General features: G+C 36.9%; 1 protein-coding gene across 7 annotated transcripts; it reads right to left on the bottom strand.

Moving 5' to 3' along the window:
• Positions 1 to 169: 169 nt before the first annotated feature.
• Positions 170 to 12,983, bottom strand: LOC128445403 (signal-regulatory protein beta-2). Of its 7 annotated transcripts, XM_053428040.1 has the most exons (8): positions 4,489 to 4,644; positions 2,704 to 2,807; positions 2,489 to 2,575; positions 2,243 to 2,374; positions 1,753 to 2,103; positions 1,469 to 1,591; positions 1,299 to 1,357; positions 170 to 606 (listed from the first exon to the last, which is right to left on the bottom strand). In XM_053428040.1, the coding sequence occupies exons 2-8, from the start codon at positions 2,744 to 2,746 to the stop codon at positions 469 to 471; spliced, it is 933 nt and encodes a 310-aa protein (XP_053284015.1). In that variant the 5' UTR covers positions 2,747 to 2,807; positions 4,489 to 4,644; the 3' UTR covers positions 170 to 468. The 7 variants fall into 7 exon arrangements, with proteins under 7 accessions (XP_053284015.1, XP_053284016.1, XP_053284012.1 ...); XM_053428041.1 differs by lacking the exons at positions 2,704 to 2,807; positions 4,489 to 4,644 and adding an exon at positions 7,731 to 7,800; XM_053428037.1 differs by having other exon boundaries at positions 2,243 to 2,575; positions 4,489 to 4,643.
• Positions 12,984 to 15,951: the final 2,968 nt, after the last annotated feature.

Below are 15,951 nucleotides of genomic sequence, written 5' to 3'. Positions count from 1 at the left end.
GGATGTTGTAGACAAACTAAAGTCTAAACATTAATTTCATATTATATGAAAATTATTTTTACTTTATTGATGAAATATTTTTAGTTTGAAGGTCAAACGTGATTATAAATTCAGTTATTTTACGTTGCATTAAATCTATTAAGATTTAAACAATAAACACAAACAAACGTTTTATTCATAGATTTAATTTGCATATGTGAAAATGTATGAAAGTTTGAATCTTTCAAAAGCCAGTTTGAGTAGAAGCACGATTGACCTTGAAAAAGGCTTAGAAATTTAAATTGAACAGTTCCGTCTGGTGTCACCAAAAGCAGTTGCAAATGTGATTTTATACAAATATTATTTAATACGATCCAAATATTGTTATAACATCGGATGTAACATTTATGTGAATGACTGTTCTCATGACAAAATTCAAGCCATGAACGATAATGGCGATTTAAATCAGAAAGTCGACTGTTTGGATTGTTAATCTATCACATAAGCTCTGACATCAGAGTAGACCGTTTCTTCATCTGCAGGTTTTACATTTCCTCTCCTGGTTGTTTTGCCAGCCTTCCTCCTGCTGAAGGTTGGTGCAGAATAAACCAAAGAGTCCTCGTGTCTCTGGGGAAGAATGTGGAAAAAAACTAAATGTCTTGAAATTAACATATGAAAAGAAACCAATGCTTTACCAACCATCCTGACCGATATGGATTTTTAGCTGGTGCTAATGTTATATTATATAAAATATATTTTCAGAGACTTTCCTTAATGCGTGTGTGTGTAAATTGGCAACAACGATAAGAAACAAACACATACAAGTTAAAAAAATTAAAAAATTTAAGACATATTTGGCAAACTATCCATCTAATCAACTTCACATTTGCCGTGAGTATTGTAAAATGTATTGTGTGTGTAAATTGGTAACAATGATAACAAACAGATACTTAGAAGTTTGGCATGTGTTTTGTAAAATGCCCACAGAAGTGTTTTTGTGCAACTTGGACATGTGATATTCTCAATAATACAAAGATTTAGTGGCAGTGAGCCTTCAGTATGTGGAGCAAGTTGAACACGTCTTCTTCTACGTCCTCAGATAAACGACAGCAGTGGTCGTCAACGAGGTCAAACTGCAGGTCAAACTCGGCACCAGATCATTTTGATCATTTGATCATTTGAACCATGTCGGACTGACACAGACAAACTGTCCAGCAACAAATGCAGATACCGATGTGTCGGTGACAGGATCATATATGAATCAATAAATAGGTTGGGCTCCATTATTAATGTTTCTGTCTTTTCATCATGTACCTTACCTGCTGACTTGGTGGATTACCACCGACTGCTGCAGTCTCTGTTTGTAAAGAAACTCCAGCTGTGTGATAAAAGATAAAAGATGCTGCAGGTCAATTTACACAAAGGAAAAATTGTATTTACTTTTTGCTCAATACTTTTGATCAAGTAAAATATGAGAATATTTGATCACCTTTGCAACAATCACACGTTTTCTTTTTTAACAGGACGACAACAACAATCAGACTTATCGCCAATGCAGCACTTAACAGAAACAGAACTGTATTGGCCTTCTGTAGATTCCACATGTTGACCACTGAAACACAATAATTAAATAACCAAAGTTAATTAGGATTTGAAATAATGTTTAAATTCAAAAGGAGCAAATATGACAAATTGTGATACATGATAGCAATTTATTCTATTGATTCCAAATTAAACATAGGAATGTGATATTTTAACAATATAAACAGTTACCTTCATTTTCCAGTTTTATTCCATGTCCGAATAAAATCTCTCCACATGTGACCACAGCGCAGTAATAAGTCCCAGAATCAGAGGAACTAAAGCTCTTACAGAAATTGAAGACACATCTATGGGGTGAGTGAGCTTCAAGGCTCACGTCGCATTCATCACCACTACTGCCATGAACATAAACTAAACTGGGATGAGATTCATTAGCTCTGAACCAGTACAGCTTGTCATATCTTGGACATGTGTGGTTGTCAGAGCCGGACAGGACGGAACACTGCAGAGTCACAGAGTCTCCTGAACCGACCGGGTCAGATGGACGGACTTGAATGACGGCAGTTATATCAGGTTCTGGTCCTGGGAAACACAAACACAAAAACAAACAAGCTCTAATGAAAAGAAAACATTTAAATACAATTACTTATATGCATTTTAGTAAATTGAGAAGATATTTATTCTCTTAAAAGATGTGAAATGTTTGGGTTTTTCTATTTACCTTTAATTTTTAGAAAGGTTCCAATCAATAATTTCAGGTCAAGGTTAAGTTGTTCCATGCAGTAGTAAACTCCAGCATCACTCGGCTCTGCTTTGTTAATGTACAGAACAAAGCTTCCAGGCTCTTGTTTGACTGCTAAGTGAGGAGTCTTATTAACACGAGGGTAATTATGGGTATATGTTCCTCCCAAGAATTCAGGCAACTTTTGAGAAACAAGCCGGATCCAAAATAATCTGGCGTATACACCCGTCTTCTGGCGGCGGCTGCACATCAACTTCACTTCATCTCCGACATCAGCAGTCTTTGTCTCAAAGATCTGATCGAATGCGCTTCCTAAAAATTTAATTAAATTGAACGATTAATGATAATGACAGACTAATAAATGTGCTGTGCTGAATTGACCCAAGAACAACAATTAAAACATCCCGTGTATTCCAAACAAAATGTAGAGATTGACTTACGCGTCTCTCCGAGCAGCAGCAGCAGTTGGAATAAGATCAGCATTTTAATGAATCCTCTTCAGACAGTCGTTGATTTAGATGCTTATATACTGCAGGAAGATTTCCTTCATGTAATCATATCAAGTGGGAGGGAACAACGTGAGAGCAATATGATTGGCCTCTCATTTTCACAGCGGAAATAATATCTGATATCTTTCCATCTAAAACACATGACACAACCGACAGCAACCTCAAGTTTCATGTTTCTAAAAATAACAATACAGTAACACAACATTATGCAACGTAAACATTATAATAACTTCCCACACATTACCTGTGGTCAAGTATGAGAAATTTTCCCTAAACATAATAAACAACACACTGTGACCAAACGCAGCATACATTTGTGTTTGTCTCATCATTTAATTCACTATTGAACTATTGTGTTTAAACAGAATTCGAGACTGGTTTACACAAACAGTAAAAAAGTCGACCTTCTTGTGTTTTTTTTGCTGTTTTTCAAAAGGATCACCATAAAACTACTCAATCAACTTTATTGAGAGTTGTTGGTGGTGTGTGTGTGGGGGGGTATGGTCCAAAGAAGACATCAATGTACAGAGCGGTTGTGATTAAGGTACATAACCAAGAATATTTCCCCACAGTCTTACATTGTAATATAGACTGGGCAACTAACAGAACATGTATCGAAACTGACATTTATAACCTCTAACAAACTTAATCTTGCTCCTGTCGGTTAATTCAGTTCATACTTTTCAACTTCCTTAGAAAGACTTTGATGCTTTGCTTTAAAGTCGTCACCATTTTGTCCCATTTTCTCTGAAGGTCATTTTAAATGCATATTGAAGTCCTGTGGAATAACACTGTTTTATTGTTATGTTTCTGCACAAGTGATGAACCAGTTTTGAGTTTAATAATAATAATAATAAATTTAATTTTCCAACAATTACAAACATCTGGTTCAACTCCACAGGTTCAGCAGGATGTAGTGCAGGTCACTTTGAATAACTGTTGGAATAATGTTTTTGATTTAATAGGATATTAAGAAGTGAAGGGATATAGAATACAGTAACCTGAAGCACTTCAATGCCAAAGCTTTGAAGCCTGAATCAATTCTGACAGCACTGAACAATATATAACTACAGTGTAAGATTCTGCTTCCTCAAATCAAAAAATACATTCTTACAAACGGTTTATATTTAATTAATTGAAGACAAAAAGGTGTATGAAGCTCTATGACACAGTGAAATGCTGCACGAGGCAGTGATGAACCCCCCACACAGCATATCAAGCACAGCATGTTGAGCTGGGAGGTGGTTGTGGTCACACCGTCCATCTTCTGTATTCTCTACAGGCGGCTGTGAGCAGGAAGCAGAGCTCCACTGCCACAGTATCTCAGAAACACATTCACATCGAGTTTACAAAACACAGCAAACTGGACAACATAAAAAAAGACCAAAAAGTGGAGGTTCATGATACAACTGGAACTACCTGTACAACATGTCTAAGTAATAATTATACATTTTCAATATATAGGGTACATAAACCCACATTCATGGAAACTTCATCATCAATGTAGCTGGGTTTTCAGACTAAGGGGCATCACATCCTCTCTCTCTCTCTGTTTGATCTCAGGAAGGTGGGCTGCACTACGTTTAAACAAATCTCTTTTTTTATTTTTATATTCCACCTCAGCAGGTTGGAACCTCTTTCCTATCAAGCCCCATTCTAAAGTTTATAACATGCTTTTAGGGCCACACTTGATTACAGTGCACACATCACACTAACCTCTGGCTGCAACTGCTTCTCTCTGGTGTCTGATGGTAGTGATGATGATGCTCAAAGCTTGTTGCAGGACACAGCTTTCTCATAAAAGTCCTCAACTCTTGCAGCACCATGTTTGGCTTTTAAAGAAAATGAATTCCTCCCCTGTACTGAGACCTGCAGTGGTCCCATAAACAAAAGTTAATAGTTGGCTGATATTTGCTATGTCTGTTATTTCCTCTGAGGCCAAACATGTATTTTTTGTCAATACATCATATCAGTAAGAGCCAATGAGGTGGACTTTCAAGACAAAGCGACACCACACAGCAGCAACAAGAGACTCCTTCACAAACTCTCCTTCTGAATGAGGAGTCAGTTTCATCAGGCTCCATCGTGCTGCCTTCAAGTAAAAAAAGAGAAACGTTCAACTCAAACTGTAACTATCACTGCTCACATACGTCCATGAGAGGGAAACCCAGAGAGACGAGGTTCTGGCCTCATTTAAATCATATTGTGGGATGTTGTAGACAAACTAAAGTCCAAACATTAATTTCATATTATATGAAAATTATTTTTACTTTATTGATGAAATATTTTTAGTTTGAAGGTCAAACGTGATTATAGATTCAGTTATTTTACGTTGCATTAAATCTATTAAGATTTAAACGATAAACACAAACAAACGTTTTATTCATAGATTTAATTTGCATATGTGAAAATGTATGAAAGTTTGAATCTTTCAAAAGCCAGTTTGAGTAGAAACACGATTGACCTTGAAAAATGCTTAGAAATTTAAATTGCACAGTTCTGTCTGGTGTCACCAAAAGCAGTTGCAAATGTGATTTTATACAAATATTATTTAATACGATCCAAATATTGTTATAACATCGGATGTAACATTTATGTGAATGACTGTTCTCATGATAAGTTTCAAGCCATGAACGATAAGAGCTATTTAAATCAGAAAATCGACTGTTTGGATTGTTAATCTATCACATAAGCTCTGACATCAGAGTAGACCGTTTCTTCATCTGCAGGTTTTTCATTTCTTCTCCCGGTTGTTTTACCAGCCTTCCTCCTGCTGAAGGTCGGTGCAGAATAAACCAAAGAGTCCTCGTGTCTCTGAGGAAGCAAGTGGAAAAAAAACAAAATGTCTTGAAATTGACATATGAAAAGAAACCAATGCTTTACTAACCATCCTGACCGATATGGATTTTTAGCTGATGCTAATGTTACATTATATAAAATATATTTTCAAAGACTTTCCTTAATGCGTGTGTGTGTAAATTGGCAACAACGATAAGAAACAAACACATAGAAGTTAAAAAAATAAAAAAATGTAGGACATATTTGGCAAACTGTTCATCTAATCAACTTCACTTTGCCGTGAGTATTGTAAAATTTATTGTGTGTGTAATTTGGTAACAATGATAACAAACAAATACATAGAAGTTTGGCATGTGTTTTGTAAAATGCCCACAGAAGTGTTTTTGTGCAACTTGGAAATGTGATATTCTCAATAATGAAAAGATTTAATGGCAGTGAGGCTTCAGTATGTGGAGCAAGTTGAACACGTCTTCTTCTACGTCCTCAGATAAACGACAGCAGTGGTCGACAATGAGGTCAAACTGCAGATCAAACTCGGCACCAGATCATTTTGATCATTTGATCATTTGAACCATGTCGGACTGACACAGACAAACTGTCCAGCAACAAATGCAGATACCGATGTGTCGGTGACAGGATCATATATGAATCAATAAATAGGTTGGGCTCCATTATTAATGTTTCTGTCTTTTCATCATGTACCTTACCTGCTGACTTGGTGGATTACCACCGACTGCTGCAGCCTCTGTTTGTAAAGAAACTCCAGCTGTGTGATAAAAGATAAAAGATGATGCAGGTCAATTTACACAAAGGAAAAATTGTATTTATTTTTTGCTCAATACTTTTGATTAAGTAAAATATGAGAATATTTGATCACCTTTGCAGCAATCACACATTTTCTTCTTGAACAGAGTGACAACAACAATCAGACTTATTGCCAATGCAGCACTTAACAGACACAGAACTGTATTGGCGTTCTGTACATCCCACATGTTGACCACTGAAACACAAGAATTAATATATCAAAGTTAAATAGGATTTGAAATAAAGTTTAAATTAAAAAATAACAAATATGACAAATTGTGATACATGATAGTAATTTATTCTATTGATTCCAAATTAAACACACGAATGTGATATGTTAACAATAAAAAACAGTTACCTTCATTCTCCGGTTTTATTCCCCGTCCAAATAAAATCTCTCCACATGTGACCACAGCGCAGTAATAAGTCCCAAAATCAGAGGAACTAAAACTCTTACAGAAATTGAAGACACATCTGTGGGGTGAGTGAGCTTCAAGGCTCCCGTCGCATTCATCACCACTACTGCCATGAACATAAACTAAACTGGGATGAGCTTCATCAGCTCTGAACCAGTACAGCTTGTCATATGTTGGACATGTGTGGTTGTCAGAGTCGGACAGGACGGAACACTGCAGAGTCACAGAGTCTCCTGAACCGACCGGGTCAGATGGACGGACTTGAATGACGGCAGTTATATCAGGTTCTGGTCCTGGGAAATACAAACACAAAAATGAACGTTAAATACATTTACTTATATATATAACTTAGTAAATTGAGATGATATTATTCTCTTTATAAAGACAATATAGAGATAAGATTACATTTCTTATGAGTTGTGTTTGCAAAGTTATTGTATTTTTAAAATATGTGAAATGTTTGTGTTTTTCTATTTACCTTTAATTTTCAGAAATGATCCAATCAATAATTTCATGTCAAGTGTTTTTTGTTCCATGCAGTAGTAAACTCCAGCATCACTCGTCTCTGCTTTGTTAATGTACAGAACAAAGCTTCCAGGCTCTTGTTTGACTGTTAAGTGAGGAGTCTCATTAACATCAGGGTAATTATGGGTGTATGTTCCTCCCAAGAATTCAGGCAAGTTTCCAGAAACAAGCCGGATCCAAAACAACTTGGCTACGAAATCCGAATCCTGGCGGCTGCAGGTCAACTTCACTTCATCTCCAACATCAGCAGTCTTTGTCTCAATGATCTGACTGAATGCGCTTCCTAAAAATTAAATTAAATTGAGCAATGATTAATGATAATGACAGACTAATAAATGTGCTGTGCTGAATTGACTCAAGAACAACAATTAAAACATCCCGTGTATTCCAAATAAAATCTAGAGATTGACTTACGCGTCGCTCCGAGCAGCAGCAGCAGTTGGAATAAGATCAGCATTTTAATGAATCCTCTTCAGACAGTGGTTGATGTAGATGCTTATATACTGCAGGAAGATTTCCTTCATGTAATCATATCAAGAGGGAGGAACAACGTGAGAGCAATATGATTGGCCTCTCATTTTCACAGCGGAAATAATATCTGATATCTTTCCATCTAAAACACATGAAACAACCAACAGCAACCTCAAGTTTCATGTTTCTAAAGATGGCACTAGAGTAACACAACATGATGCAAAGTAAACATTACAATAACCTCCCATACATTACATGGGGTCAAGCATAAGAGAACTTCCCTATACATAATAAACAACACACTGTGACCAAATGCAGCATACATTTGTGTTTGTCTTGTCATTTAATTCACTATTGAACTATTGTGTTTAAACAGAATTCAAGACTGGTTTCCACAAACAGTAAAAAAGTCGACCTTGTTGTGTTTTCTTTGCTGTTTGTCAACAGGATCACCATAAAACTACTCAATCAACTTTATTTAGAGTTGTTGGTGGTGGTGTGTGTGTGGGGGGGGATATGGTCCAAAGAAGACGTCAATGTACAGAGCGGTTGTGATTAAGGGACATAACCAAGAATTCTTCCCCACAGTCTTACATTGTAATATAGGCTGGGCAACTAACAGAACATGTATTGAAACTGACATTTATAACCTCTAACAAACTTAATCTTGCTCCTGTCGGTTAATTCAGTTCATACTTTTCAACTTCCTTATAAAGACTTTGATGCTTTGCTTTAAAGTCGTCACCATTTAGTCCCATTTTCTCTGAAGGTCATTTTAAATGCATATTGAAGTCCTGTGGAATAACACTGTTCCATTGTTATGTTTCTGCACAAGTGATGAACCAGTTTTGAGTTTAGAGTAATTACTTTAATTTTCCAACAATAACAAACATCTGGTTCCACTACACAGGTTTAGCAGGATGTAGTGCAGGTACTTTGAATGAATGTGGGAATAATGTTTTTGATTTAATAAGATATTAAGAAGTAGAGGGATATAGAATACAATAACCTGAAGCATTTCAATGCCAAAGCTTTGAAGCCCAAATCCATTCTGACAGCACTGAACAATATATAACTACACTGTAAGATTCTGCTTCCTCAAATCAAAAAATACAATCTTACAAACGCTTTATATTTAATAAATTAAAGACAAAAAGGTGTATGAAGCTCTTTGACACAGTGAAATGCTGCACGAGGCAGTGATGACCCCCCCACACAGCACATCAAGCACAGCATGTTGAGCTGGGAGGTGGTTGTGGTCACACCGTCCATCCTCTGTATTCTCTACAGGTTGCTCTGAGCAGGAAGCAGAGCTCCACTGCCACAGTATCTCAGAAACACATTCACATCGAGTTTATAAAACACAGCAAACTGTACAACATAAAAAAAGACCAAAGAGTGGAGGTTCATGGTACAACTGGAACTACCTGTAAAATATGTCTAAGTAATAATTATACATTTTCAAGTTATGGGGTTAAAACTACAGCAGAAGACACAGAAACAAATGTGTACAGTCAGCACCAAAGACCAAATGGAAACTTAAGCATTGCTGTGGTGAGGGTTTTAAATGACTCATCTGAAGCTCTCAGTTAAATGCACATGGTTGACAGGTGACCCCCCCCCCCCCCCCCTACTTATTTCTATCAGATACATGGAGTAACATGAGCATTAATGTAGTTGGGTCTGATCTCGCAAATGTAAATCAATTATTCACAGATAACAAAAACTTTTTTTCCCCTAAAAGCTTCACTATGAGGTTTAGTTTATTGGTAACATATTTTTTGTTTTAATGTCTAATGTTATTCTAGATTTAGTTTTTTTTACTGTGCATTTCATGTTTTAAGATTTAAACAATAAACACAAACAAACATTTCATTCATAGATTTAATTTGCATAAGAGACAGAGTGAAAGTTTGAATCTTTCAAAAAGCCAGTTTGAGTAGAAGCACGATTGTCCTCTAAAAATGAAAAATGCTGAGAAATAAAAAATACACAGTTACATTACATTTCATTTAATTCAGCTGACGCATTGATCCAAAGCAACTTACAATAAGTGCATCAACCATGAGGGTACGAACTCAGAACAACAAGAATCAAGAAAGTAACATTTTCTTCAAGAAGCCAAACTAAAAGTGCCAGAGGGAAGTTTTTTGTTTCTTTTGTTTGTTTTTGTATTCAAGGTAAAGTCGGAAGAGATGTGTTTTTAGTTTGCTGTGGAAGATCTGTTGACTCTCTGCTGTCCTGATGTTGATGGGGAGCTCGTTCCACCATTTAGGAGCCAGGACAGCAAACAGTGGAGATTTAGTTGAGTGTTAAAGTCGCAGTGAGGGAGCAACAAGCCGATTGGTAGATGCAGAGAGAAGTGGACGGGCTGGTGTGGGAGGTTTGACCGTGTCCTGGATGGAGACTGGACTCGTCCGTTCGCAGCACGGTACGCAAGTACTAGTGTTTTGAAACGGATGTGGGCAGCTACTGGTAACCAGTGAAGGGAGCGGAGCAGCTGAGAAGTGTGAGTGACAGTTCTGTCTGGTGTCACCAAAAGCATTTGCAAATGTGTTTTATACAAATATTTTTAATACAATCCAAATATTGTTATAAACATCAGATGTTTAAACAATGACTGTTCTTTTGACAAAGTTCAAGCCATGAATGATAATAGCTCTTTAAATCAGAAAGTCGACTGTTGGATTGTTAATCTATCACATAAGCTCTGACATCAGAGTAGACCGTTGTATTGCCAGCCTTCCTCCTGCTGAAGGTTGCTGTAGAATAAACCAATGAGTCCTCGTGTCTCTGGGGAAGAATGTGGAAAAAAACAATATGTATTTAAAGTAACATATGAAAAGAAACCAATGCTTTACTAACCATCCTGACTGAGAGAGAAATTAGGGGGCTGGTGCTAATATTAAATAATATAAAATATATTTGTAAAAATGTTCCTTAATGCGTGTGTGTGTAAATTGGTAACAACGATAACAATCAAATACATAGAGGTTAAATTTATAAAAAATGTACCACATATATTTTGCAAACCGTCCGTCCAATCAACTTCACATTTGGCGTGTGTAATGTAAAATGTCCAGAGAGTGTTTTTGTGCAACTTGGACATGTGATATGCTCAATAATAAAAAGATTTAATGGCAGTGAGCCTTCAGTATGTGGAGCAAGTTGAACACGTCTTCTTCTACGTCCTCAGATAAACGACAGCAGTGGTCGACAACGAGGTCAAACTGCAGATCAAACTCGGCACCAGATCATTTTGATCCTTTGATCATTTGAACCATGTCGGACTGAAACAGACAAACTGTCCAGCAACAAATGCAGATACCGATGTGTCGGTGACAGGATCATATATGAATCAATAAATAGGTCAGGCTCCATTATTAATGCTTCTGTCTTTTCATCATGTACCTTACCTGCTGACTTGGCGGATTACCAACGACTGCTGCAGCCTCTGTTTGTAAAGAAACTCCAGCTGTGTGATAAAAGATAAAAGATGCTGCAGGTCAATTTACACAAAGGAAAAATTGTATTTACTTTTTGCTCAATACTTTTGATCAAGTAAAATATGAGAATATTTGATCACCTTTGCAACAATCACACGTTTTCTTTTTTAACAGGACGACAACAACAATCAGACTTATCGCCAATGCAGCACTTAACAGACACAGAACTGTATTGGCCTTCTGTAGATTCCACATGTTGACCACTGAAACACAATAATTAAATAACCAAAGTTAATTAGGATTTCAAATAATGTTTAAATTCAAAAGGAGCAAATATGACAAATTGTGATACATGATAGCAATTTATTCTATTGATTCCAAATTAAACATAGGAATGTGATGTTTTAACAATATAAACAGTTACCTTCAGTTTCCAGTTTTATTCCATGTCCGAATAAAATCTCTCCACATGTGACCACAGCGCAGTAATAAGTCCCAGAATCAGAGGAACTAAAACTCTTACAGGAATTGAAGACACATCTATGGGGTGAGTGAGCTTCAAGGCTCCCGTCGCATTCATCACCACTACTGCCATGAACATAAACTAAACTGGGATGAGATTCATCAGCTCTGAACCAGTACAGCTTGTCATATCTTGGACATGTGTGGTTGTCAGAGCCGGACAGGAAGGAACACTGCAGAGTCACAGAGTCTCCTGACCCGACCGGGTCAGATGGACGGACTTGAATGACGGCAGTTATATCAGGTTCTGGTCCTGGGAAACACAAACACAAAAACAAACAAGCTCTAATGAAAAGAAAACATTTAAATACAATTACTTATATGCATTTTAGTAAATTGAGAAGATATTTATTCTCTTAAAAGATGTGAAATGTTTGGGTTTTTCTATTTACCTTTAATTTTCAGAAAGGTTCCAATCAATAATTTCAGGTCAAGGTTAAGTTGTTCCATGCAGTAGTAAACTCCAGCATCACTCGGCTCTGCTTTGTTAATGTACAGAACAAAGCTTCCAGGCTCTTGTTTGACTGTAAAGTGAGGAGTCTTATTAACACGAGGGTAATTATGGGTATATGTTCCTCCCAAGAATTCAGGCAACTTTTGAGAAACAAGCCGGATCCAAAATAATCTGGCGTATACACCCGTCTTCTGGCGGCGGCTGCACATCAACTTCACTTCATCTCCGACATCAGCAGTCTTTGTCTCAAAGATCTGATCGAATGCGCTTCCTAAAAATTTAATTAAATTGAACGATTAATGATAATGACAGACTAATAAATGTGCTGTGCTGAATTGACCCAAGAACAACAATTAAAACATCCTGTGTGTTCCAAACAAAATGTAGAGATTGACTTACCCATCGCTCCGAGCAGCAGCAGCAGTTGGAATAAGATCAGCATTTTAATGAATCCTCTTCAGACAGCCGTTGATTTAGATGTTTATATACTGCAGGAAGATTTCCTTCATGTAATCATATCAAGTGGGAGGGAACAACGTGAGAGCAATATGATTGGCCTCTCATTTTCACAGAGGAAATAATATCTGATATCTTTCCATCTAAAACACATGACACAACCAACAGCAACCTCAAGTTTCATTTTTCTAAAGATGGCACTAGAGAAACACAACATAATGTAAAGTAAACATTATAATAACCTCCCACACATTACCTGTGGTCAGGTATGAGAGAACTTCCCTTATAACAAAATAAACAACACACTATGACCAAATGCAGCACATATTTGAGTTTGTCTCGTCATTTAATTCACTATTGAAATATTGTGTTTAAACAGAATTCGAGACTGGTTTCCACAAACAGTAAAAAAGTCGACCTTCTTGTGTTGTCTTTGCTGTGTGTCAACAGGATCACCATAAAACTACTCAATCAACTGTATTGAGAGTTGTTGTTGTGTTTGTCTCATCATTTAATTCACTGTTTAACAGAATTCGAGACTGGTTTCCACAAACAGTAAAAATGACGACCTTGGTCAAGGATGTTGTGTTTTCTTTGCTGTTTGTCAACAGGATTACCATAAAACTACTCAATCAACTTTATTGAGAGTTGTTGGTGGTGGTGTGTGTGTGGGGGGGATATTGTCCAAAGAAGACGTCTATGTACAGAGCGGTTGTGATTAAGGGACGTAACCAAGAATATTTCCCCACAGTCTTACATTGTAATATAGGCTGGGCAACTAACAGAACATGTATCGAAACTGACATTTATAACCTCTAACAAACTTAGTCTTTCTCCTGTCGGTTAATTCAGTTCATACTTTTCAACTTCCTTATAAAGACTTTGATGCTTTGCTTTAAAGTCGTCACCATTTCGTCCCATTTTCTCTGAAGGTCATTTTAAATACATATTGAAGTCCTGTGGAATAACACTGTTCTATTGTTATGTTTCTGCACAAGTGATGAACCAGTTTTGAGTTTAGAGTAATTACTTCCATTTTCCAACAATTACAAACATCTGGTTCAACTCCACAGGTTTAGCAGGATGTAGTGCAGGTCACTTTGAATAAATGTTGGAATAATGTAAAGCTTTGAAGCCCAAATCAATTCTGACAGCACTGAACAATATATAACTACAGTGTAAGATTCTGCGTCCTCAATCAATAAAAATACAATCTTCCAAACGTATTATATTTAATAAATTAAAGACAAAAAGGTGTATGCAGCTCTTTGACACAGTGAAATGCTGGACGAGGCAGTGATGACCCCCCCACACAGCACATCAAGCTCAGCATGTTGAGCTGGGAGGTGGTTGTGGTCACACCGTCCATCGTCTGTATTCTCTACAGGCTGCTGTGAGCAGGAAGCAGAGCTCCACTGCCACAGTATCTCAGAAACACATTCACACCAAGTTTACAAAACACAACAAACTGTACAACATAAAAAAAGACCAAAGAGTGAAAGTTCATGGTACAACTGGAACTACCTGTAAATCATGTCTAAGTAATAATTATACATTTTCAAGTTATGGGGTTAAAACTACTACAGGATACACAGAAACACATGTGCACAGTCAGCACCAAAGACCAAATGGAAACTTAAGCATTGCTGTGGCGAGGGTTTCAAATAAAGGTGTGAATACGAACAGTCCTTTCTCACGCTCAGTCTCAAGAAGCTGAGCTCGTTCTGCTTTTATATCTGTTATTAAAACCTCCAGTGGAAAACCAGTGTTTTATTGGTATGATTTTTAATATCACATCAACTTACAGGAATAGTTGATAATCACACACTTGCCAAATTTATGCTTTGATCTTAACTTAACTTATGACAAATTATCAACAAGTAATTCGGCAGTTGTTAAATTCTGTTTCAGTGTACATCAGCTGACAGTGATGCAGTGGCAGCAGGTACAAATTAATACTGAATGAAATAATATTCAATAAAAACTCCACCACAACAAAACATTGTGACAGTAATAGTTTATTAAGCACAAGTCCCTTAGGAATTTGTTTTTAGATACATGTGTTTGTCAATAAGGGGTCTTGTTATCGCAAGAGGGGAGCAATGAATCAAAATGGTACTTTGTCAAAAACTCAAACCAACAGAATATCTTCCCCTAATTCTATATATTTCAGACTTTTTTTGCTGTATTCAAAATATGTAAAAAAAAATTACAAGGCGGTCGTAACATATATACAACTAAATGTTTTTATAAATCCATGGCGCCTCAGCCTGCCTGTTCCAGGATCAGATGAGATGCACTAATGAAGTTGTGGCTGAAATTATTAGAAAATTTCATATTTGAAATTGAAAAATGTTTTTCAAATTTTTCAAGCTCAATTTCAAGGCTTTATCAATAACCTGTAACTCTGAATGTCAATTATCATTAAAATGCACAGATGATAATAGGATCTCCACGATGAGGGGAAACAAATGAAAATACACATATATTTGAACACACACACACACACACACACACACACATACACACATACACACACACACACACACACACACAAACACTTTCAGCTTGTTCCACTAAAATCCGCCTGCTGAAGTTGCGTGTCGCTCTTCCCTCACTACATTTCAGTTTGAAGCCCCTGGTCGGGTGTGTAGTGAGTCAACAGCCTCAGTGGTTGGTCTCAGGGCAGACACACGGCCCAGCCTTCTCTCAGTGTAGCTGCAGTCTGTGGTTTTACTTGTTGTAATGGCAGACGTGAACCTGAACAGAGACCGATGGAGGAGTTTCTGTGTTTGAGTATCTGTCCTCTGGCATTTTATGAAAAGCTGCACATGTTTTAAATGCATTTGTACATAACATGTCAATTGTATACGAAATACCAAATGCTAATTTTGTATTAATTGTTTGCCATACAGCTGTCTGCAGTAGTGGAAAAATACAAAGCACGTCAGTCAAAAAACACTGAAACTCCTCCCCCTTCTCGGTTTGTGTGAGTGTGCCCATCTGCATTCGGCAAAGTTGTGCGGTGAAACAAACAGATTAGTCTCATACAGGTGAAAAAGCCTGGTAAGACTATGATTAGCTTTGAGTGAAAATGAAATGTAAAATAAACTGTTATCTGAGAAAAATAACTGATGATGAAGATCAAATACACAACGCTCTCTCTCATATGTTTATCTGTGAACTCTCCATATCTCTCGATTCTCTTAGTCAGGTTTCCTCTCAGCGTTGCATATGTGGCATAGCAAACATCAAGAAATGTATTCAGGCCTCCTCAGGTTATCTA

This window comes from Pleuronectes platessa, chromosome 8, assembly GCF_947347685.1.
Source record: "Pleuronectes platessa chromosome 8, fPlePla1.1, whole genome shotgun sequence".
Lineage (NCBI taxonomy): Eukaryota > Metazoa > Chordata > Actinopteri > Pleuronectiformes > Pleuronectidae > Pleuronectes > Pleuronectes platessa.
The sequence above is the reverse complement of the archived record's forward strand: the minus strand, read 5'-3'. Positions and strand labels throughout refer to the sequence as shown.